The sequence below is a fragment of the Elephantulus edwardii genome, unplaced genomic scaffold (genome assembly GCF_000299155.1).
Source record: "Elephantulus edwardii isolate Elephantulus edwardi_28Jun2011 unplaced genomic scaffold, EleEdw1.0 scaffold00103, whole genome shotgun sequence".
In the NCBI taxonomy this organism is placed as follows: Eukaryota; Metazoa; Chordata; class Mammalia; order Macroscelidea; family Macroscelididae; genus Elephantulus; species Elephantulus edwardii.
The window spans coordinates 12,055,078-12,080,303 of NW_006399853.1; the positions used below are offsets into that span (position 1 = coordinate 12,055,078).

At 45.3% G+C, this 25,226-nt stretch overlaps 1 protein-coding gene across 1 annotated transcript in view; it reads left to right on the forward strand.

Annotated features, from left to right (window-relative positions):
• Window positions 1-25,226, forward strand: part of LOC102863521 (nose resistant to fluoxetine protein 6-like) — a 46,545-nt gene that overhangs the window by 14,201 nt on the left and 7,118 nt on the right. The window contains exons 4-11 of the mRNA XM_006891762.1: window positions 5,094-5,235; window positions 7,440-7,558; window positions 10,794-10,973; window positions 13,150-13,252; window positions 16,141-16,242; window positions 18,885-19,050; window positions 21,854-21,933; window positions 24,737-24,850. Of these exons, the coding sequence (XP_006891824.1) occupies window positions 5,094-5,235; window positions 7,440-7,558; window positions 10,794-10,973; window positions 13,150-13,252; window positions 16,141-16,242; window positions 18,885-19,050; window positions 21,854-21,933; window positions 24,737-24,850 (1,006 nt within the window). The remainder of the gene's footprint in view (window positions 1-5,093; window positions 5,236-7,439; window positions 7,559-10,793; window positions 10,974-13,149; window positions 13,253-16,140; window positions 16,243-18,884; window positions 19,051-21,853; window positions 21,934-24,736; window positions 24,851-25,226) is intronic.

Genomic DNA, 25,226 nt, shown 5'->3' on the forward strand with positions numbered 1-25,226 from the left:
TTAGAAGACGTCAGTCACTCAAAAGACTTTGCGTAAATTACTGAGGATCAAAAGTATGTAGTATCACAGTGCTAGGAATCTAGAGAACACTTGGATGGGTGGCCACAGCACTCAATTACAGGCTATTTCCCTAAAAATTCAGATTTGGGCATTTCACTTGTCTTAGTTTCTCAGTCCTTCCAAACGCAACTATACTGCAAATGGGTGGCTTCACAGAAAGAGAATGTATTGTCTTTCAGTTCTGGAGACTAGAAGACTGAATCAGGACATGGAATATCTGTCTCTCTCTCTGTCTCTGTGTGTGTGTGTGTATGTGTGTGTGTGTTAGCACACACACGCTCTTTGATATCTATTGGCATGTAGATTAATCATCACATTCTATCTTAGCCCAATCCCCACCCCCCTCCAGTGCATGTGTCTGTGTCATGTCTGTTCCTTTCATATGACACTATTTAGAAGGGATTGGCCTTCGAATCTTTATTCCACTTTATTCCACTATGTCCTCATTAACATAACAACGACAAACTCTATTTCCAAGTAGTTTTAATCAGATGCTAGAAATTAATCACAACTTTTTGGAGGACACAGTTTTTCTAATATTCCCGAAATTCCTAGTTTGGCTAGATTATCTGGATCCCCTAAAACACAAAGCTCTGGGGAAACGCTGGACAGATTGGACCAAAGTGTGATTGGAGGTGAATGATCTCTACCAGCCCCAGGACCAGATCAGGGATTGAAAAAGAAGGAGCTGTTTAAAGCCATGCTTGTGAATGTGGAGTTAGTTATTTTTATGCAGACACAACACTGAAGTGCTACATATTTCCATTCTTAAGGACTGTTCTAAAACTGTTGTGTTGGAAATGTTGGAACATTTTTATGATGATCACATTGTCACAACTTGCAGAGGCCAAAGGAATGATTCCTGAGATGCTTAGAATCAATATGTAATAAGTCCTTTACACATGCTGCAGTGTCTCTGGTGGTGCGAACAGTTAACGAGCTAGAAGTCCACATTCAAGGTGCTCTTAGTGAGAGGTTTTCTCTCCGTGAGCTCTGGAAGAAGGGCTTTGTCCTTTCCCCCTGTTTTTGAACACTGAATTCCTTAGACATCTCTATACGGTTTGGCCTCAATCTTTTCCTGAATCTAGGAGGGCCTCCATACAGGACTCTGCGTCTAAAGGATCACTTCAGTCCCGGGTCTTCTTTCTCAGTGGTACCAAGGCCCCCACCTCTGCTCGATTCTCTCTCCTTTTAACTCCTGTGTGGTAAGTGGCATTACAGGCACAAGACTCTTTGCAGTGGATCAGAGCTGTGATCTGATTAAGGGTCTTACATCCTACACGTAATCTACTTGCTACTGATTGGCTTGTTAGACTGTAGGGGTCTTTACATAACTGCTATATTACATCATTACAACCCAGCAATGAAAACATAGGATTTTTTGGGGGGGCATATATTCAATTTTTTTTTGGTTTTTGTTCCACAATTCAAGACAGATCCCCTCCTCTGCCTTCCTCAGGCGTATGGTCCCCCACTTCCTTCCCTTCCATAAAGTTGTTAGCTTTGTTCTGGATCCACAGTTGGGCAGAGCTATAAAATCGCTGTTCTAAGCGACTGTGCTCACAGAGCTGGGAAAGCAGGAGCATCATTTTTTAAAGTAACCGTCTTTGATTAACAGGTGAAGAGGGGAGCGAGTCTGCTGTTTCAGGTGAGTGAGTGATGGCAGTTGGGGAATGTGTCTCCACGGAGCCTTCAGGGAAACTGTAGTCAGCAATTCCAGGGTCTTTCCCAAGACCGCTGCTGACCTTGAGAAGGTTCCTGGACAGGAGAGTACAACTCTCATCCAGCCTCTGTGCTGTGTGGGTGACCCACTGTGGTCTCAAGGCAGAGACTGTCACTTGAGACAGCCTGGGTACTTTTCCTGAGAAACTATTAGCTTGTGGTTCTTGGCAAGGGAGGATTCAGACATCTAAAAAGTGCACTTTCAAAAATAAATGAAGGTGAAGAAAATGTCACCTGGGATCCCAGAAGTATAATTTCTAATTCCATTCCAAATTCTTTTGTCTTCTTTTTGTTTTCTGAGCCCTAAATGAAATAATAACATTTTTCCCATGGTATAGATGGTTTCCAAGTCTTTTACATTTTAGTTTGGGATTTTCCTGAGGCATCCAGCACATGCCAGACAGTTAAAGGATGACAAAGAGAGAGTCTGGTGTTATTGCCCTAAAACTCATATTCAAATCTCTGCAGTGTCCAATTAAAAAATGTTCTTTCATGTTTTCAAGAAAAAAGAGATACCCTTGAGTAGGATGTAAGCCAATGGGAAAATACCCGCAGCGATGCAGGCTGTCATTAGGGGATTTCCTGACCTCCCTGCCACCAAGTGTCCAACAGATAGGAAAGAGAGCAAAGGCTGAAGGACAGTAGTCTGTGGGTTTGAATATGGTCCATGTCCTAGATTGAATTGTGTCTTCCCCATAGTTGTTGTTGTTATGTGCTGTTGAATTACCTGCAACTCATAGCAACCCAATGTACAACAGCCCTAAACCCTCCTCTATCCTGTGCCAATCTCATTGTCTCCAACAGGCCTATTCCCATTATCCCAGTCATTAAAACAAGGCATCTCATCAAGGGTCTTTCTCTCCTGTATTGTCCCTCCACCCTCCCAAGCATGACATCCTTCTCCAAGGACTGGTCCCTCCTTGAAACATGTCCAAAGTATGTCACATGAAGCTTCAGAACCTTTACCTCCAAGGAGCAGCCTGGTTTCACCCTCTCCAGGATGAACCTGTTCATTCTCTTAGCAGTCCATGGAATATTCAATACTCTTCTCCAGCACCACAGGTCAAAGGCATCAGTTCTCCTTCTAATCATTGTCCAGCTCTCTGAGGCATAACAAGTGATTGCAAAGTCCATGGCCTGTATCAGACACACCTTAGTCTCCAGACTGACATCATTGCTCTTTAGAACTTTGGAGAGGTCTCTGACAGCAGACTTTCCCAATGCAATTCATCTTTTAATTTCCTGGCTGCTGGTGCCAAGAGTGTTGATTGTGGAGCCAAGAAAACTAAAACGGTTTACAATCTCAGTCTCTTCATCATCTTTTACGATGCTGCCAATCGGCCCAGTGGTGAGATTCTTTGTTTTCTTGATATTGAATTTCAATCCATATTGAAGGTTGCAGCCCTTGACCTTCTGCAGCAAGCGCTTCAGGTCCTCCTCAGTTTCAGCAAGCAGAGTTGTGTCGTCTGCATAACACAGATTCTTGATGAGTCTACCTCTAATCCTGATGCCACATTTCTCCTCATAGAGCCCAGCCTCCTGAATAATCTATTCTGCATATAGATAGAAAAGGTATGGCAATAGAACACATCCGTAGCATACACCCTTTCCAATTTTGAACCATGCCGTATACATGTATATAATGATATCATGAAGGAGCTTTGGCGGCATACTGGCAAGAAGCTGTGCTGCAATCCCAAAGTCATTTGATTCAAATCTACAAACTGCTGCACAGAAGGATGTGTGATCTCCTTCTGTGCAATTGACTGCCTCTGAAAACCCTCCAGAAAGTCAGCGATGGGTCAATTCCAACTTGACAATACCCAATAACAACAATGACATAATGGGGGAGCTATGGGGGCCTAGTGGTAAGAAGCTGTACTGTGATCCCAAAGGCACATGGTGTGACTCCACCAGCTGCTTCACAGGAGAAGGATGGACAATCACCTCCAGTGTGACTAACTGTCTCTGAAAACCCTCTACAGGGGCAGCTTTGGTTTGATGCCAACTCAACAGCACATAACAACAACAATGCTATAATGTGGAAGTTATGTAATGATTTCCCTGATACGGTAGTTGTGAAAGGATTGAGGGGAAGGGTGCTACACAGCCCTGATCCTTGAAAGGGATATATTTTAGAATGTGGCCTGTAACACCTTTTTCTCTCAGTAGAGACAAAAGGAAAGGGATCTGATAAGGAGGTCTCAGTATCACCAAGAAGGAATTGCCAGGAGTGGAGCGTGTCCTTTTGGAGTTAGGTCTCAATGTGAGAAACTCCTTGACACTGTGGAAGGCCAGGAAAATAGAGATCTCCAAGGAATGCCTGCCCTACAGATGCTGAAGGAAGCAAGGCCCTGCCTCCAGAACCAACAGAGAGAGCTAATAACTGTGGGATCTCTGCTATAGCAGCGTTAGAGGACTAAGACAGCTTTATAATTACCGCTTTGGTTAAGTGTCTTGTCTAGTGCAGGTTTTCACTTTATCAGCTTGAGGTTTTTATCTCTTCTGGTCAGTTTTATATATAGATGCATAATCTGCTAAACCAGCAGACAGTTGCCACAAGTTGTAATCAACTCAACAACAGAAGGTTTGGTTTTCTCATTGATGGTTTTACAACCTGTTTTGGGCATTTCAGAAACATTTTGGCCACAGACTCATCAGAACAGTGAGTAATGGAGGTGAAAGAAAATTTAGAGAATCTTGTCTTCAGTCTACCCCTCTGGCATTATAGAGATCAGGAAATGAGATCAGAGAAGAAAAATGACTTGTGCCTAGTTACACAGCAAGTTAGCATAAGAGTCAGAGCCTATATGGCAGTCACGGCAATGTGATGAGGTGAGAAGTAAATGAACAAGCATGCATTCAGGCCTGGGATAAGTCCTGGCTCACCCACTTCCCAGGTTGTATAACAAATGAAATGGACATGTATTGAGCCCTTATATAAGCCAAGCATTGCTCTAGTTCTACAATAGTTATTATATTTCATTCTCACAATGACCCAGTGAAGTTTACTATTACTAACCCACTTCACCTCAGAGGTAAATTAAGATAAAATAAACTGAGGTGCAGGAGATTAGGGAACCTGCCCAAAGTCACACAGCAAGGGGTGAACTCAGGCCCTCCAAACAGCAGCCCTGCATTCTGAATCATTGTGCCTAAACAAGTGAATTTCCTCTAAAATGATTATATTATGGGCTACCTTCCTTGTTGCATGCCAGAGTTTTGTTTTGAAATCATAGATAGGAAAATTCTTAGAAAAGTGTTTTACTGCAAAATGTTATTAATTCTTCTCTTTTTTCCCCCCTTGGTAGGTATTTTAAGATTCCGAAACATCTCATTTCTGGCACCGTCCCTGTCTCTCTTCATGATAAATTCTTCCTCCTCACCTGGGGTGGTTATGGCCACATGTGCTGGTGGGATGTTCCCCTTCGACACGTTTGCTGCCGTGTGTCTGTGAGTATAGGTACCCAGTTTCTGCTGGGAGGGAGTCTTCTGAAACTTTTGTGTGTTTTTTTCTTGTTATTCTCACTAATTGCATTTAATTACTTGCATTTAACTACTCAGTTTACAAAAATTGAGACAGACTAGGAAGAAGGATTGGCCATCCACTTCTGAAATGACAGGCCTTCGAAAACCCTGTGTACAATAGAGCACACTTAGATTATCATTTGGATTAAAAGACATGGCAATTGATCAGTTCTGTGAGTGGAGTGGTGGGAATGAATCTGTTTGAGACAGCGAGGTTGGCACAGGATAGAACAGCGTTTAGGGCTCTTATACATAGGGTCACTATGAGTCACAAATGACTTGATGGCACATAACAACAACAACAACTCAGTTTACTGGTTTTGATTCATTCTTATTACATTTGGGTAAATAAACATGCAACAAATCAGGTGTGCCTAATTCAGAGCATAGTCTTTTCAGTCACTTGCTATGCATCTGAATGCTTGACAACAACAGAAGAAATGATGTCTTTGAACTGTAGAGTTGGAGAAAAATACCAAATATTCCACGGGCTGCCGAAAGAACAAACAGATATGTCTTGGAGAAGATGCAGCCAGAGTGCTCCTTGGAGGCAAGAATGGTGAAGTTTTGTCTCACATACTTTGGGTGTGTTCTTAGGAGTTGCCATATTATTCCTTGGAAAGGGACATCATGCTTGGACAGGTCAGTCAAAGAGAGGAAGACCCTCAATGAGATGGATTTGGCATAATGACTGCAGCAGTGGGGTCAAGAGTGTCAGAGATGACGAGGACGGTACAGTATAGAATGGGGTCCGGATCCGTTGTTTGTAGGGTCACTATGAGTCATACTCAACTCGATGGCATCTAACAAAAAGATGCAACAAAAGCATTTGACATTTGAGCATTTTCTACCGGCACAATTCAGTGACATTTCTTAGTTCTGAGAATCATGTAGTTGAACCATCACCATTAGCCATTCCCCAATTTTTCCATCTCCCTTTACAGAAACCCTTTTATTTTCACCCATTGAGTGGTGTTGGGCCAGTCATTGCCTATTTGCACGAAGGTCACATATCTGGCAAATAAGAAAATACCAAGGTATTCACCTGGAAAGTGACCACACTCAAATGGCATTGGGCTTTGAGACCTCTGAGGAGCTTAACTCATGTTAGTTGAGATGTTGTCTCTCCTGTAGACACTGCAACAACCTTACCTGTGACTTTTGCTTGCATCTTTGATTTTTCTTTGCTGTTGCTGTTGAGGGTCATCGGGTAGGCTCTGTTCCTTTCTGCACCATCCACCATCTCCACCATCGCTGATGTGCGTGAGCCCTTTGCTGCAGACATTGTGTCAATCCTTTCATTGTGTAAGTGCATTTCTCTGAGGGGCTTCTTTTGCCGACTATCTACTTCACACTATGTCCTTTTTTCGGAACTGTCCCCACCTGATAACATACCCAAATTATTTGAGATTATTTTTAGATAAAATAATGAGAAATGCAATTGCTGGTCTTCACTCTTGAATCTTCGACAAGTTTTTCTGAGAACTCTACTGCCCCCACTCGGACAAGAGCATGTCTGCTTCATTGCCCTTTCATTGCCTTCAAAATCTCCTTTTTTCAAAGTGAGAACCAATTTGATACATAAATCACATACATTTGTAAAAGATTGGCTTAATTTACATACAGAAAAAATTGATAGTGATTTTTACCCCCTGTAAGTTGTGTGCCCCCCCCCCCTTTTATCCTCCTTGAAATCATACCTCAATGCTCTGGTGACATCCCTGGAATGAATGACTGCAGTTACCTATTCAGAAGCATGCTCTTTTCTGAGTGGGTGATTGCATTGTTATTGACTTTAAAGTACATTTTATATATGAAAGCTATCAACACTAAATCATATCAGCTGCAAATATTCTTCCTTGTGTTTTGGTTGCTTTCCTTGATCATCTGCAGTTGCTTTTCTACTACTGTGGTTTGGAGTTTAGTGAAATCCATTCATCTTTTCCTTTGTGCTTTCCTTCTTTATCTTTATTCTCAGAAAGCCAACTTACCATGTTGCTAAGCATTTGCCTCGATTCTAGGGGGCAGTTTGCGTGTGTGCCTGGTCACTGGATGTTTGCTCTGTACCTTGTTGATGTCTATGAAGGGTCAGGCTAGGTCACTGAATCACTGAGGCCTTCTCCTTGTAGGTTCTTCACCATGCTGGGCCTTGCCCTTCCCCTGATTGGAACCATCTACGTGGTGGCTGCGGGGTGGATGTCAGACCACAGGACAGCGCCGACTCAAGGAAGCCCCCTGGCCAATTACGGTAGTCTGCCTTTGGAAGAAACGGAGAGAAAGAAAAAGAGACAAAAATTCCGGCACGAGGACTGCCTGGCCCATTTATCAGGATTAACAGTCTCAAGCAGAGCACAGAGTAAGCTTTGTCATGAAACCTAGACCACCCAAGACAGTGGCCTGGACGAGGCTGTGGCTGGGAAACTGTGGCTGCGGTGCTGGAGCCCAGCGCATGCCCAGCAGTGTCTAAACATCAGCCAGGGTGGCCTGTGCGTGGCACACTGTGTCTTTGTTTCATCTGTAGGCAAAAGCCAGGCCCGGGAAATGCTGGATCTCGTGGTCACAGACATCTAGTACACTTTTGTGCTGAGCACAGATGAGGGCTGGCCTCCGCTGTCACAAGTCTGTAGGGGAGTGGGTGTGATGGTGACACCTGTTTTCAGTGTCACAGTGTCACAGCCAACTCACTGAAGCACCCTAACCTCATAGAGATGAGTCATTTCATATAAGCCCAGACCAGGATAAGAAGCATGCAGTGCAGCTAGTTAACATGCTGTGCAACATACGTAACACTCGGCCAGAAAAGAGAACCTGATGTAGAATGCTGTTGTTGTTGTTGTTAAGTATCATGGAGTTTGAACTGACTCATAGCGGACCCTCTAGTGGGCCTTCAGAAGCAGCACTGGAAGCAGGAGTGGCATCCACTTCCTAAACAACATGCCCCTGGAAACTATGAACTTTGATAAATGTCTATAGGTATAGAGAGGCTGCAGGTCTTTTGTTCATAGGATCACTGTGAGTCATGTTCGACTTGAAGGCAATCAACAACAACAAGAAGAAGACTGCACAGAAGGACACTGCCCATCTTTCTCTGTGGGTCAGCTGGTGGATTCAAACCAAGTGCCTATGACCCCCTACCACTAGACCCCCAGGGCTCCCTGACAAAGCGTGTGAGAGGGAAGGTTCAGGGATCTGTTCTGTGCTGTGATTCAGTTACAAGCTGGGGCTATAACCTTCATGCCATCTGCTGACGTGTTTGTTGTTGTTACATTGGTGCTGGTTATGGTGATGCCGTGCATGACAGGACGAAATGCTGCCCAGCCCTCTGCCCTTTCCATGCTTGGTTCTTTATATGACTATGGTGCTCCACAAAGTTTTCATTGGCTAAGTTCTGGAAGCCAATTGCCACGTCTTTCTTCTGAGTCTGTCTTAGAATGTCAGCTCTGGTGAAACTCGTCCACCAAAGCAACCAATCTGCTGACGTTTGAAATATCAGTGATGTAGTTTCTGCCTTAAGTAACACTCAACTAGCCCAGCACCGTGAACTGGCAAATAGTAAGAAAAACTTCAGGTATCTCCTTCAAAATGAGTCTCCCTCCTGTGATCTAAGTAGCTCTGGTGGCCAACTCAAAGGTTTATGGTTTGAATCTACCAGCGGCTCCACAGGAGGAAGATGGGCAATCTACTCTCCTGAAATTAACTGCCTCTGAAAACCCACTGGAGAGTCAGCTATGAGTCGATTCTGACTCGACAGTACACAGCAACAGCAACCTATGATCGAGATGGAATTTATGAGTAGTGCAAGTGGTTAATACACTCAACTAATCACAAGGTTGGAAGTTCAAGTCCACCTGGAGGCACTTCTGAAGAGAAGCCTGATGATATAATTCTGAAAAAAATCAGCCTTTGAAAACTGTAGGGAGCACAATTCTGCTTAGATAAGCATGGAATTGTCGTGGGTTGGAATCAACTCCAGAGCGCCTTTTTTTTTAAAAAAAAAAAAAAGAATTATAAATGTACTAAGATTAGCTTTTCCATCACCCACTTGTAACCTTAGCCTCAGAATGAGGGATTGCCATGCTCTATGGCTTTGAACCATCGACCTTATGGTTGGCAGCTGAATATATACGCATTGTTAAGGTTCTTAGAAGTATTATTAGTAGCTGGCATCTCATGAGTTTTTACTATGGGCTGATCATATTGGAAATGATTTATAGTTTTTCGTTTGTTTGTTTATTTTTAAAAATTTTTATTATCTGTTTTGTGTGTGCCATCAAATTGGATCTGACTGGTACAGGAGGAGACTGTCCCTCCTTCTCCAGCAGAGCATCTGGTGGATTTGAACCGCTCCCCCTCTGGGATTGCAGTACAGCTTCTTGCCACTAGGTCACCAGAGCTCGCCTGGAAATTATTTATAGGAATGATCTCCTTTGTTCTTCGTGATGCTCCTGTGCTTGTCAGATCTACTTTTAGTCCCATTTCACAGATATGGAGGTTAAGGCACAGAGATGTTAATTAACATGCTAGAAGCAACAGTGCTGAGAAATGGGAGCCAGACTCAGTCCCATGTGAGGCCCCTCCTTCACTGCGGTCCCACCGACTCCCTCCACTTGTTCTCACATCTCCACTTTGACAACATGAGGAGACCTTATTCACAGTGGGTGCTCCCTGGGAAACACCAGGGAGTCCATGTCAGGGGCAGCACCAGCACTGTGGATACTGTGGGCTCTTTCTGAGGCCCAAGTCCCACGTCTGCTGAACCCTTTCAAGGAGGATTGGCCTCCCTGAAACTGCACATGAACAGAGATCCTGCCAGAAAAAGGTGGGACAAAATATTTCCGACGGATCCAGGTCTGTTAGAGGAAGCCAGAAGTCAAAGGAAGCAAGACCAACTATAGGTTCTGTACGGTCCATGAGAGAGCTTTGGTGGCTTAATGGTAAGGAGTTGCCTTGCCCACTCAAAGGCACATGGTTCAAATCCACCAGCTGCTTTTGTGGGAGAAAGATGGACAATCTCCTCCTGTGCAATTTACTGTCTCTGAAAACCCACTGGAAGGTCAGCTAGGAGCTGGTTCCACCGTGGTGGTACACAACAACAACAACAACAACAACAACAACAACTCATGGTTGAAGGTAAGACCATGGAGACCAGAGCTGGCCAGTCTAGGATCAGAGTGTGAGAGACTTGGGGTGACCACTGACATGAGCTATCTGTGTGTTTTGGATCTTGTTTAGAAGGTAGGGTGCCAGCCGTTCTATGGGAGAAAGTTGAGGTAGTCTGCTTCCCAAAGATTCTCAGACTTAAAAAGTTGACGGGGCAGGTTTACTCTGTCCTACATGTCATGTGAGTTGGAACCAACTCAATGTGTACTGTGTTGTGTTATCTATCTATCTATCTATCTATCTATCTATCTATCTATCTATCTATCTATCAGTAGACAGGTCTAGTTTACAGGGAAGAGAATAACTCTTTTGGTCTCATTCAGAAGTCTTGAGTGCCATGGACCATGCTCTGAAATGCTGTTCTTGGCAGAAGAATGTGGCCTCCATGAGGAATACAAGGACCCCAGCAGACACCTGTCCCGTGCTCGACGGCATCCGTGTCGTAAGTCTCCTCTGGATCATCTCGGGACACACCAGCCAGATGACAGCCTGGCTGTCTTTGGGTGCGTAGAATCAATGAGCCTTCAGGTTAAGGAAGAGGGACTGTCTCAGTGGTGGGTCAGGGTAGAGCCCTCCAATGAGCAACTCTGCCTTCTACTACAGAGACCAGGCCTGGATTTCCCAGGGTGAGCGTGCCAGGCAGTGTGCAGTGGATTCCCTGGATAGAGCAAATGGTTAATGTATTCAGCGGCTAAACAGAGGGCTAGAAGTTCAGGTTCACCCATAGAATTCTCAGAAGGAAGATCTGTAGACCTGCTTCTGAGAAATCCAGCTGTAAATGCATGTGAAGCCCAGAGCAACTCTGACACGCACGGGGTCGCCAGGAGTCAGAATCAACCTCACTTATTTAGGTATAAATCTCACATCTTGTTTCCCGGTGAATAGTAAGCCGCAAGCTTTGTATTTTCATAGTTCAAGGAGCCACGTTCTCTCCCAGCATGATTACTGAAGCCAGAATCTAAGTTTGCTTTTCTTCTTGGAAAACAGCCCAGCATATGTTAATATTCTGCTGGAGTATTAAATAATATTAAATGGCCATTTGTTGGTCATCTTGTACTGTGGAGTCTTGTGTGTTGTTCTGATGCAGGAAAAGAGACCATCAGTATTTCAAATACCAGCAAGAGTCCCCTGTGGTAGACAGGTTTTAACAGAGCTTTTAGACTAAGACCAACGAAGAAGAAGGAACTGGAGATGTATTTATAAAATTGACCAATGAAGACATGATGGGTAGCAGTGGGACATTGATAGAGCCTTATACAACATGTGACTGGGGAATTGTTGCTCTCTCAAAGAAGAGTCTACCTCAGTGATGTGGATGGAGTCAAGCTACCAGGACCTTCATCTGCTAATGTGGCATAACTCAAAATGAGAAGAAACAGCTGCAAACATTCATTAATAGAATGTAGAATACATGAAGTCTAAATCTCAGAAAATGGCAAATTATAAAAAATGAGATGAAATACATAAAAATCAATAACCTAGGCATTAGTGAGTGAAAATGGACTACCACTGGCCATTTGGATATTGGTAGCATCAAGAAGATCCCATAGATTGTCAAAAGAACAAACAACTATGTTGTGGAGAGGGTGAGCCAGAGTGCTCTTTGGAGGCAAAGATGTTGAGGCTTTGCTTCACATACTTTGGGAATATTGCTAGAAGGAGCTAGTCCTTGGAGAGGGACATGATGCTTGGAAGGGCTGGCATAGAAAAGGAAGACCCTTAACCAGCTAGATTGATAGGGTGACTGCTGCAATGGGGTCTAGTGTACCAGGAAGTGTGAGGAGGGTACAGGGTAGGATGGGGTTCAGATCCCTTGTTCATAAGATCGGTAAAAAATGTTTCATTAACAGTTAAAGATGTTACTTTGAGGATGAAAGTGCACATGACCCAAGCCGTGGTATTCGCCATTGCCTCCAAATGCTTGTAATTTCTGAAGAAGGAATAAAGGAGATTGGAGAATTGGTGCTATTTCCTACTGACATTGGTGAAGAATATTGAGTGTACCACTGTTGTCAGAGCAACAAACAGATCTCTCCTGGAAGAAGTGCTGTTTGAATATTCCTTAGAAGTGAGGAAGTGGGACTTTATCTCATGTAATTTGGCCATGTTACCAGGAGAGATCAGTCCTTGTAGAAGGACACAGACAGTGGGCAAAAAGAGGAAGACCCTCAGTGAGATGAATTTCACAGCAGAGGTAATAATGGGCTTCAACATGGCAACAACAACAACAACAAACATTAGGGCGGAGATTCTCAGCTTCCTGCCTGGTGCTACACTCCTGAGCACCCATCGTAAGAGCAGTGCTTTCTGGCCGTTTTTCTGATCAGGGGTCAAATACACATGCCAGCCCTGAGGAGCCGAGGAACCAGCTCAGAGCAGTGTGACGAGTCTCACAGGTGAGTCACCTGGGTCCGTGTGCAGCAGAGCGACATCAATGACTTAGCGTCAGGAGAAGCCCGAGATCGCAAAGATGCTCAACGGCTTCCCTGCAACCTGGAGCCTCAGTCACCAGCTCTGGTTCCCTCTCCAACGTCTCCTTTTGCATCAATCACGGTGATTCCCCAAACCCATCCTCAACTCAAAGTTGAGGATGTTTGTATTTGTTCAGAAAAAAATGATATTGCATAATTTTCTTCAATTAAACAAAAAACACAATTTATTTTTTTTTTAATGTTACAGATAATGTCCTTGAATGGAAAGCTAGAGTGCTTAAAAGCCCCTTGTACCTTTATTCTCGGAGTGGCCCCTTCTATCTTGGGGTTGATACCTTTTTCCTGCTCAGGTAATAAGTTTGAACAGTATTTTGCTTGCTGTTGGGCTTTTCTTGTTTTTTTGTTTTATTATTTTGGAGTGTGTGTGTGTGTGTGTGTGCGTGTTGCTGTTCTCACTTTTCCAACTCTCAAAGGAAAAAATCTCACAGGCAGCAAATAAAGACAGACTTTACCCAGCATGCCTCTGTCCCTCCCCACACTACCCAACACACTTACATCTTCTGTTGCAACGTTTTTGTTGTTGTTGTGTGCTATCAAGTCAGAGCTGACCCAAAGTTGACCCTCTGGAAAGATTGCTAGCCCATCCTTCTCCCACAGAGCTGCTGACAGGTTCAAACCATGTGCTTTCAGGATTGCCGCACAGCTTCTTACCACTAGGCCACCAAAGCTCTAGGAAATACATCTAATCCTTCGGGGAACGGCAGCAGGGGTCGCAGGAATGAATGTCAGGAGATTGGGAAGTCATTCACAAACATAGCATCAGTTACGGCTTAAAAGGCACCCCCTTTGGGTGGATGGTGGGCAGGCATGATAGCTCCTTCTGGCTCCTTTTAGGGGCATCCCTGGCCTGTGATGCTCCCCATGTTCCTAGAACTGCTGCTGTCCCGAATGGGTGGCCTCCGGGCCCCTGTGAATGAGCACCGCCTGTCCCCGCTGGTGGCAGCAGACTCACTCCTAGAGCAAGTGCAGGAGGACTTCTCCAGCCTCCTCCCTGAGGAGTTCATCACCCTGTCCCCTCCCAACGAAGTTCTCGAGTACCAGTTTGGCCTTGAGGAAGAGAACATCAGAGACCTCTTTGACTCTGACTTTGGAGATCTCACCCCCCTGGATTTCTGACGAGGCCCGGAGGGTGGCTAGGACCTCCTAAGATGCTCACTCTTGCTCTGCAGTCCTGGAACCCCCTGCCTCTGGCCATCCTCCCAGCCTGATTGGAAACATTTCATTTATATCACCGCCCCCTAGCCCTGGTGGCATGGTAGTTAAAGTGCTTGTTTAAACCTATCAGATGTATCGTGGGAGAAAGATGTGGCAGTCTGCTTCCATAAAAATGTATGGCCTTGGGGCGCTGGCTGAAAATCGCCTGTGACTTCATCCATAGCCACTGGTGAGAGTCAGCGCCCAGAGCCATCAGGGGCTTTAAGCTCGTTGCCCACTGCTGTGGTGTGGACAGCTGAAACCCAGGCCCCGACTGGCACCTGGGGGGGGGGGTGAACCCAGACTCTACTTCATGTTCTGCTGGAGAAGGAGGGGCAGTCTCCTGTACCAGTCAGATCCAATTTGATGGTACACACACACACACACACACACACACACACACACACACACACACTTCTTTTAAAAAAAAAGACTACTTCAGCCGTCACGGCCCTCTGCCTGGGGCGGGCTGCCCTCGGCCCCCGGCCTAGGGCGAGCCGTCGCGGCCCTCTGCCCGGGGCGGGCTGCCCTCGGCCCCCGGCCAGGGGCGAGCCGTCGTGGCCTTCTGCCCGGGGCGAGCTGTGCTTGGCCCCCAGCTCGGGGCGAACCATCGCGGCCCTCAGGAGCAAGAAGGCAAGCAGCTGTAACCCAAGACCACCAGTAAGGTGATAAAGCGTCCTCCCTTCCCCCCTTTATATCTACGCCCCTGTTCAGCATGAAGAAGCCAGAAAGTCGGCATCCAATTCCCAAATCAATAAGACAGTTGGTTTAATTACTATTGGAAAATGCTTGTCATTCCTCTGTAGCATCTGGTCCCCACTGGACCCTCATCATTTCCTTCACCTGCTCCCCCCACCAACCAAACTATGCAGCTCTGCAACTGCATCCTGGCCCATCCTCATCCTTCTGCCCCCAACCCTCACCTCCTTGTACCCCCAATATGTTTTTCCCAATAAAAAAATATTAATAAAAAAAGTATGGCCTTGGAGACCCCCCTCCAAAAAAAGGCAAAAACTCTTTTTTAAAAAATTATTTTATATTTTTATAAAATTTATTATATATTTTTATTTTATTTTTCTATGCAAAATTCATATACATTATTTCACACTTTTTCTTTTTTTCCTTTTTAAATTAATTTTAATGACAGTTTACAGAGACTTAGGGCTTCCATTCATTCATTGTTGCCCTTTTCTCCCTGTCCCGCCCCTGCCCCCCCCATAACCTCCTTTCTTTAGCGGGACATTCTGGGCATTGGATCTGCTACCAAGGACACATTGACTAAGAACTTTGTGACCTTGAGCAGTTCACTTCCCAGTCAACTTCTCTGCAGATAAGCAAGGATAATGATGTTTTCCCTCTTACCTAATAGGGCAGCTTTGTCTATTTGATCATGCACTTGGCAAATATTTATTACAGAGTAGTTTGATTGTGTTGCGTAAACAAAAACTAGCCCATTAGTGAAAGTGCTTAGGAAGCTCTGCAGGACAGCATAAATGGCAGACCTTGATATTACTGTTTTAAAAGATCGACGGGGCAGACAATAGTGTTGTTTGCCAAATGCTTCTGGCTGGCTGCCTTCCAGGTATCTGTCACATTTCACTCTGTGGCCCCATTGAGGCTGGGTAGGTCATGTCACAACATCTGGCCGATGAGTAATGAGTGAAAAATGACATTTGACACTTTTAAGCTAAACTGTTTTATTGCTGGTTTGATCTAGACCAGAACCCTCTTGTCTCCAGCCATGGTCAGTGATGAAGGTTCAGGTCGTGGCCTGGTTTCGTATTGAAGAGGACACTGTGCCTGGTGACTAGCTGTGGGCATGTCACATAAACAAGAAAAAGAACCCAGTTGTTGCTTTAAGACCTGGAAGTGCTTTGTTACTGCAGCAGAACTTATCCTGTCCTCACTGAGACAAGCAGATTATCTACCAGTGGACTGTCTACTGATGGTAACGCCTGTGCTGTTCTTTCTCTCTCTTAACCAGTGGCTGCTTAAGTGCCAGGTCATTTTTAAAGATGCAACAGCATTCCGACAGAGGAATAACTCCTAAAATCATACTCAGGTACTTTTCCAGTCGTCTGATAAGGTATGTTTATATTTGTATCATTTCAGATCATTATTGCTACATTAATAATTTATTAAACAGTTGTGGTTGTTATTATGGGCTGTTGACTCAGATCTGACCCCTAGTGGACCCTCCAGCAGGTTTTCAGAGGCAGCAGATCAGACAAGAAGCGATTGCTCCTCTTTGTCCTGTGGGGTAGATGATGGATTTGAACCATGGACCATCGGCTTGACAGTGCAGCTCCTGGTAGCTTAGTGGTACAGTGATTGTTGTTTGCTGTCAAGAGGGAGCTGACTCATACCTGACCCTCCAGTGGGATTTCAGAGGCAGTAAATCACATGGGAGGAAATGTCCATCCTTCCCCCCACCCCAGAGCAGCTAGCGGAGTGAAACTGTGTGCCTTTGGAATTGCAGCCCAGCTGGAAACTATCAGGTGGAAATCTATCAGAGAAAGAACACTCAGATATTCCCATTAAAATGAGCATAGGAAGAGTGGGTAGGCTGTGGTCTAAAGGTGGAGAAAAGGTGAGACCAGCAAGGTTACATCTGTGCCACTCAGCTCTCACAGGCTTCCTTGTCTTCAACTCTCTTTAAAGGGTTTTATTTTCATTTGAGAGAAATAGTTTCCTTCCAAAATACAGTTGGTGTTTGCTGACTTCATGTGGTTTGAATTTTGCTAGAATAGATACCATGGAAACTAATACCTTCCACTGACACAATGTCCTTACTCCTCAATCAACGGGCAGCATATTTTAATCAATGTTCTGCCAGAGTCCCTTAGACCCTACTACACTAAACAAAAGAATCTGTGTGGCTCGTTCAAATTACTGGCATTTTAGGTCCTGTAAGTAAGAGTGTAACACACTTCGTAACACCATGCCCCTCGCCTCCCTGGCCACCCCTCTGAAATGCTACCCAATAGCCTTTTGCAACAGGAAATGTGTTAGTAATTGTAAGATAGTAAAGACGCAACTATGAGAGGGGCTGGTTGAAGGTGGGGCCAGTGGTCAGGGTGCTGAGGGGGCAGGATGGTCTCCTGGAGGGGTGAGTGTTTTGATTGGAGCAGAGGGATTACAACATGGAGGCGGAAGATGGGCTTCCTGAGAGCAAAGCGCTGGTCATGGGATCTGACAGCTGAGCTTTCAAGGGAAAAGGAAAATTGAGCTCATGTAAATTGATGCCTCCCCCTTCAATCTGCACATTTTTTGGGAAAAGGGACAGCTGCGGAGCTGGTCTCTGGTCCTCCTGGCCCGCCACACTGTCGCAGACTAGGAAAGGGAGTGTTGACGTGTTTTCTGGGCTGGAAAGACAGTGGGTAACCACAGGCTCTGTAGTCGGTCAGCTAGGTTGGCACGCTGAACACCCAAGAGTGTTACTCAGCCCTCACATACTTGAATTTTCTCATCTTAGATGGGAAAACTATGGGTTCCCTCACTTCCTCATCGGTCACGTGAGGGTGATAGCTGTTGTGGTGATGACAATTCAAACTCTTCATCAGTCATGTGAGGGTGATGGTTGGGTTTTTGTTTGTTTGTTTTAAATTTTATTTTATTAATTTTAATGAACATTTACAGAGATTTTGGATTTCCATTCATTCATTGTTGCACTTTTCCAGTTGGCTCTTCTCTTTGAAAAGTAAAAGAAAAATTCCTTCATTGGTATACAAAACCCCCTCCCCCGAGTACACTCCACTATGCAGCCTTCATTCTGGCTGTTTTGTTGACGACAATTCCCTCCGTTTTCATCGGGCATGTGAGGGTGGTGGTTGTGACGACGAGGTTGTTTTGATGTTTGTCAGCAGCTGTTGAGTTGGTTCTGACCCATGGCCACACCGTGTGCTTGCACTGTGGGGTTTGCAGGGCTGTGAGCTGCTAGAAGCAGACCTCCAGGCCCAGCTCCTGAGGCACCTCTGGTGGGTTCAATGGCCAACTTTTCAGCTTGTCATAGAGCCTGGTGGTGCAGAGGTTAAACAACAGACTGCTAATGCATAGATCGGTGGTTCAAACCTCCAGCGGCTCCTTGGCTGAAAAGACAGGAGAAATTTCTTCTCCCATGAAAATCACCCTCTAGGAAACCCTACTGGGTGGTTCTACTCTATCCTATAAGGCCGTGATGAATTGAGACCCACAAATCAAGTACTTAACTGTTTATCTCTGTTAGATGCCCTTGAGTGGAATACGACTCCTAGCGACCCTGCAAACAACAGACCTCCATCCTGTCCTATGCTGGGCCACCCTCACCGTCTCGGACGCACTTGAGCCCATTGCTGCAGTCACTGTGTCTGTCCATCTTGTGGGAGGGGCCTCCTCTTTTTTGCTGGTCCTCCACCTTTTCATGCATGATGTCCCTCTCCAGGGAATAATCTCTCCTAGCAATATGCCCGAATCACCATCCCTGTCTCCATCAAGCACTTTGGTTGATCTTGATCTAAACAACTCTAGTCATAGGTTCCAATGCATATGGTTTAGTAAATGCATATGCTTAGTAAATGAGATTCTATTACTAATTCCTTCAGCAGAACAGAGTCAGCATGCTGGGTATGTAATAAACACTTCTGAGGCTGGAAGGCAGGGGTGTTGCAAGGGGTTCAAATCTTCTGCTACATTCACAGTCACGGGGGACTGACTGACCTTGGTCGTCTTCTCTCTCCACCGTTCTCTCAGGCTACAGCCTCTGCATTTGTACTCCGTGTGCTTGCTGGGTGGACTGTTCCCCCTTGTCCCCTGGGGCCCCGTCTGGGAAGTGCCCAGGCTGCACCTGGATAACTGCCGGCAAACCTGGTGGACAAACTTACTGCTTCTCAACAACCTTGTCTCCGTTCAGAAGGCGGTGAGTGTCCGGCCCCTGGAAAGAGTGTGTGGCGTCTGGACTCGTCTCATGGCCCTTGGTCAGCCCCCTCCTCCAGGGCCAGTCTGAGTGCCCACCACTTCCTGTGGAATATTCCAGGGAATTATTGTTCTGTTGTTGAGAACTTACACAGCAAAACATCCACCAAATCAACGATTTCTACATGTTGGATTCAGTGACATTGATTATCTTCTGTCAACTCCTTTTATGAATTGTTGCTTTCTCGTGAACACAAATTCTCTGCCTCTTTTCCAATCTTTCCTGTTACTGTTGTCAATTTTTTTCCAGTGTGCAGTAGATAGAACTAAAAAGGAGCCCTCAATAATGAGAGGCATTTATGTCCTAGTGTTTAAGCACACCAACATCTGTAAGGGTGATATAGGGTCAGGCAATGCTCCGTGCTGTGATATGTAAGGTGGCCATGAGCCTGAGCCAGAAGTACCTTGACAACATCTAACAACAACAACAAACTAAAATATTTTAAAAACGCTTCAGAAATTTTTTTAAGTTTTAAGAATTATTTGGGGTTAAAGGTCTCAGGGGTTTGTTCACACTTCTTGGAACAAGAAAATTCAGAGTCTATGAAAATTTGAAATTCTATTCCCCCTTGTGAGCAAGATACATCTGTGGAATCTTTAATCAAAATGTTCCATAATGGTAGCAGGTATCAATCTAGTTCTTTTGGTCTCCTGGCAAAAAGGGAGATACTTGTTCACCTGGAATGATCTTGATGCTACAGAATCGGGTTGTGGGTGAGGAAACCAGCCCTTTTAATGAGGGGGTATTTCCATGTTGGTCTGGATCAGATCAGGACTGTGGAAAGCAGAGAACAGGAGCAAGGCCAGTGAGGGTCACCTTCTTCATCTGCAGAACAGCTGACACCTGACCCGCCATGTTTTCTGTTCTAGTCTTTTCTACCTCATGGAGAAAAGAACTTTGCTCCCTTGTGCAGGGGGCCTGTAATGGGATGGAGCAGGGCAGCCCACTCTGCCACAATGGATTCTGCTTCATTTCAAGCCACACCTTGACAGTGTGGCTCAGAGCAACAGGCTTTGTACCTCCTGGCTTCCCTAAAGCCCGGTTTCCTCAGAGGAAACTTAGAGGGGAATGAAAAGAGAAAGAAAAGCAGTTACGGAAGAGTAGACTGTGACGCATGATGATCTCAAGTGTGTCAGAGTGGAACCATGTGCTGTAGGATTAACGACCAATTTTTCTACAATAGATCTTTCTTCTGAAATACCTCTAGGTGGACTTGAACTGTCAACCTCTTGGTTAGCAACCAGGCACTTCACCATTTGTACCACCCAAGGGACTTGAAACCCAATTGGGACATTGAATGTAGAGGCTTCTGGCCAGCCACGCAGTCAGCATGCACCTCACTGTCCACATCACAACACTTCCTCTTCGACTGTGAACAAAGCCATGCCCACGGTGATGAAGTCTTTCTCTTTTGGATGGAGGGAGTTAGGGGGTGATCAGGGTGCCTTTGACTGTGGTGCCACGGAGTGAGTTTCTCCAGAATCTCTCTTGAGACAAAATTACAAGGAAGTGGCTCTCTGAACCCAAACATGGACGGTGCTTGAACTGACATGCCTTTGTTTGTGTGTGAGTCCAGGGTTTCACATGGAAGCCAGGACTGCCCTCAACCAATATTCTGACAATAACAACAGTGTCCATCTAAAAACAATTTATTGTAGTATAATACACAGAATGGATATTTACTGTTGTTTTCTAATTCTTATGCACATCTCCCTCCTCCTTGTTTCAGTGAAACTGTGCTAATCTTCCCTCTTATAATATACTGCTTTTCCCTTTACCCAAATTAATATGCATATCACTATTAATGCTTTTCTGTCCCCTCCCTTCCATCCCCAATAACCATCCAAAATGTGTCTTTCTGTGTATAAGCCATTCCTTGAATTGGTACTAGCGGACTCATACATTTGTCCTTTTGTGACCACTTTCAACCAGTGTAACACCCTCTGGGCTCATCCACATATGAGGTATTCCACAGAACCTTCGTTTCTCCTCAACACCGCACAGTGTTCCAGGGTGTGTCTGTGCCAGGTTCATTTTTCCATTCATCTGTTGATGGACAAGTGGGTTGTTTGCGTCTCTTTGCTGTTGTGGACTGATGCTGTGATAAGATGACCGTGGGTGTGCAAGCATCTACTGGTGTTATACTTCTCTAGAACATACACCTAGAATTGCTAAATTAAATGATACTTCCATTGCCAACCTTTCAAGAATTTGTTCCCATAAAATTATTATAGTAAAATATACCTGATACAAATTTACCATTTTGACCATTTAAAGCATCTCATTCAATGGTATCAAGTAGATTCACAATGTTGGGTAACCATCTCCTTTGTTTTTTCCCTCCAGAACTTTCTATCATCTCAAACAGAAGCTCTGTTTCCACACTGAACAACATCTCTCCATCCCAGTCCTCTCCCACGCTGCCACCTTCTGGTGTCCACTGTTGTACTTTCTGTCTCTGACAATCATTGGGTTTTGTTATTATTGTTAATAAACTACTATCCTAGCCCGTGTCTGAATTTTCACTTAGTTAAGTGGCTGCATGAGTCCCTAGCATCCAAGCTGTGGTAAAGAATGCACAGGATGTGAGATGGGAGGTATCTGGACCCTCAAATACCCTCTCTCTTTCCCCTGAAATCCATGTCACTGTCCAGACCACCTCCTCCTGGTCATGGAAGGTGAGGTAAGTCAGTGGATGCAGAGCTGGTGCATAAAGGCAAGAAACCACTCCCTTTTCTCTTTTCAGTGCAACGGCTGGACGTGGTACCTGGCCAATGACTTCCAGTTCCACCTCGTTACACCAGCCATCATTGCCATCCACAGCAAGTGAGTGCAATGGGACCACACTTTCCTTTGCCTAGGGCCACTTTTGGAAAACTCTTAGAAAAGACTTACACTGCAGCACAGAACTGCTTTTAAATATTAGAAAAATAACTTTTCAGAAAAGTCAGAGCCGACTCCTCTGTGGACGGCCTTCTTTCACAAGCTCTTCCCACCTGGATTATACCCAAGGAGAGATGCGTGTGTTTTGTTTGCCGTCATCATCAGTGTGTTTGTATTTTCGTGCACAGTTCTTCCCCTTGCACAGCTGTGATGAGCATTTGCACACACTCCCATAACCTGCACACAAGGCAGCGCTAGGATTGATAGAGCTCTATCTATTGTGGTCAGGCAGCCAGATAGCTGCCAGTTATTCACGCTTATAAACGGCCTGGCGACAGATGTCTCTGAGCCCACAGCTTCGCCTTTGCGTTATTTCCCGAAGGGTGCAATTCCAAGTGGGATGAAGAGGTCAGAGGGTGGAAACAATTTTGTGGTGCTTGTTACCCAGGATGTGATTGCTCTTCAGAAAGCAGGAAGCGAGAAGTCATTTACAGCGCCCCCGGCTGTGTTAGCAGGGTGGCTGTTTTTGCCCCCGCCTCGATATTCATCACTTCAATTTTTGTTGGTTTTCACAAAGCTCAGCAGCTTTAGAGATTCATGGAGAGATGTATAGTCTGTGGATTATTCATGCCTTGTTTACAAGATCTATGATGCCTTTTTAAAAATTAAAATCCATACTCAATTTAAGAGACTTTGAAAAATATTAGAGTGTAAACTCAAAACCAAGCCTACCACTGAGAAGTCAATTCTACCCTGTGGCAACCTGAGCTGAGTTTCAGAAACTGAAAATTTTCACGGGAGGACGCTGGAGAACAGCGGGTGGATTTGAACTGTCAATCTTCTGTATGGCAGCCCAACTAACCTACTGTAACATCACACTGAAAACAAACCAAAATCCCTGCCACAGGGTCGATTCTGTCATGGCAACCCTGTATCAGGTTTCTGAGGCTGTAAATCTATAAGGGGACTGATGGCTGCCTCTATTCCCTGTAGAATGACTGGTGGATTTGAACCATCAACCTATTGGTTAACAGCCCAACAGATAACCCACTAGACCACTGAACTGAGAACCTACAGCTGTCACATTGATTCTGACTCTTGAGGACCCTCCCCTGAGTTTTGGAGGCTGTAAATCTTTATGCCTATCTTTTTCCTGTAAAGCAGTTGGTGGATTTGAACTTAGACCCTTTTCACTGTGTGTGGCAGTGTGACCGCCACACACTCCACCTCCAGGCTCCTCATATTAGAGTGGGGACCCTGCAGGGATGGAGAAATCACTGTTAGTGTCTGCCCTTTCCTCTTCAGAGCTCTCTCCTGCACATTTCTAAGGACATGAAAACATGCCGCATACACCCTTCAGAATCTTTCTTCTCATAGTCTTAGAACAGAAATAATTCCCTGTTATTTTTTTTACATAAATAAATATATCTGCACAACCTTCCATCCCATGAACCAACTACCTCGCTTTCACTTTCCTCTGTTGTTACTTTATTTCCCATGTGGTGTTGATTGCCTTTGAGTTGACCATGACTCATAGCGACCCTATGAACAAAAGGCTGAAGCCCCTCTACAACTATCGACTTTTATCAAAATTCATGGAGTTTCTGGAGACATGTTATTTAGGAAGTGGATGCCACTCCTGCTTCCAATGTTACACTTTAAAAAAAATGGAAATCTGGTCAATATTTTTATGGCAACCACCCATCAGAAATTCTGGCATTTTCTTAGCATACTTCTGGGTCAAAGCGTGTGGATGTCTTTGGGGCTTTGAACTACAATGATAAATTACTTATAGAATATAGCAATATTCCATCCTCCTAGCATGCATGGTCTGACAAAAGAACAATCAGGGATGTCCTCCAGAAAGAGCCTAGACTAGTACTTTCCCTAGAACAAGTGCTCTGAACATAAGACTGAATGCCAGCACAAGGAACTCTGGTGGTGCAGTGGTTACACACTCACCTGCTAATGGAACGGTTGGAGGCCAGAATGCGTCAGGAGCTCTGTGGGAGGAGGGACTGCAGGCTGCTGCTCCAGAGATTAGGACTCGCTCTTGAGCCGTGAATGAGACAGATTGACACAATGACTGGGACAAGGGAGTCAGGTGTGGCAAAGATGGTGAAGCTGGCTCAGGTTAAGACACGGTTCAGAGCCATTGTTCATTGGGTCACTGTGAGTTTTAGTTGACTCAATGGCACATAACAACTTTGGACAGTTCAGCTCTGTGCCAAAAGGGTCAGTGTGAGTCAGAATTGACTGCATGGACACAAAACGAATGCTGACTCGGGTGCTTAGACCCGATCCCAACTGCTCTTCCTAATCCACAACATTAAAAAAAAACAACAGAAAACAACCCTGCTGCCATGGAGCTCATTTTGACTTGGAGGAGGATGGCGTTTCCCAAGCATTAGGTTGTGGATGAGGGTCAGGTGTCGGGTGCTGTGTGCGCCATGTGCATCAGAGAGGAACTGTGCACCAGGATTTTCAAGGGCTGACTTTTTGGGAAGGAGATCACCAGGCCTTTCTTCCAAGGTGCGCTCTGAGGGATTCACATGTCCAGTTCTTAGGTCAGCAGCTGAGCAGGTAACTGCACTACTCAGCACCCCCTCAGCCCCCAGTAGCCTCTCCCCAAAGCAGGGCTGGCAGGGAGCCCCTTACGATGGCATTGGGTCAAATCTTTGTGTTCTCCAATGTTGTGTGACTGGTGCTGAGGTGTCCTCTCGTCTGTGTCACCTTTTCTCTGCAGGAGTAGCTTGGCCCTCAGCATCCTGGGGACCACTCTGTTGGCATTGTCCTTCACAGTCACCGCTCTGCTCACGCTGGTTTATAAGCTTCCGGTTGCAGCTCCATCAGAAGCAAGGTAAACACACTCTGCCAGCCCCAGTTAATGTCCCCTGCCTGTCCCCAGGATGACCAGGACTGAGAGGAGGGCTGCTGGTCAGTGCAGTTGACTGGGAGAAACCATGGAGTGGGAAGGCTTTTCAGCGCATGTGGGAAAGGTTACTGCATTCGCGTTTGCAAGCATCTGGACTTTCATCTGCACTGGCATCGTGTCTGGGTGCACCAGGGACGCATGGTGGCGGTGCGAAGGCTTCTCAGAGGACAGGGGCGCCCTCACGTGGCTGCAGGAGGGTACAGGATGAGAAGGCTGAAATTTAAGATGACTTCTTCAAGGTCACACAGCTGGTAAGTGGCACAGGCGAAGTTGTTGTTGATTGCCTTCGAGTCGAGCACGA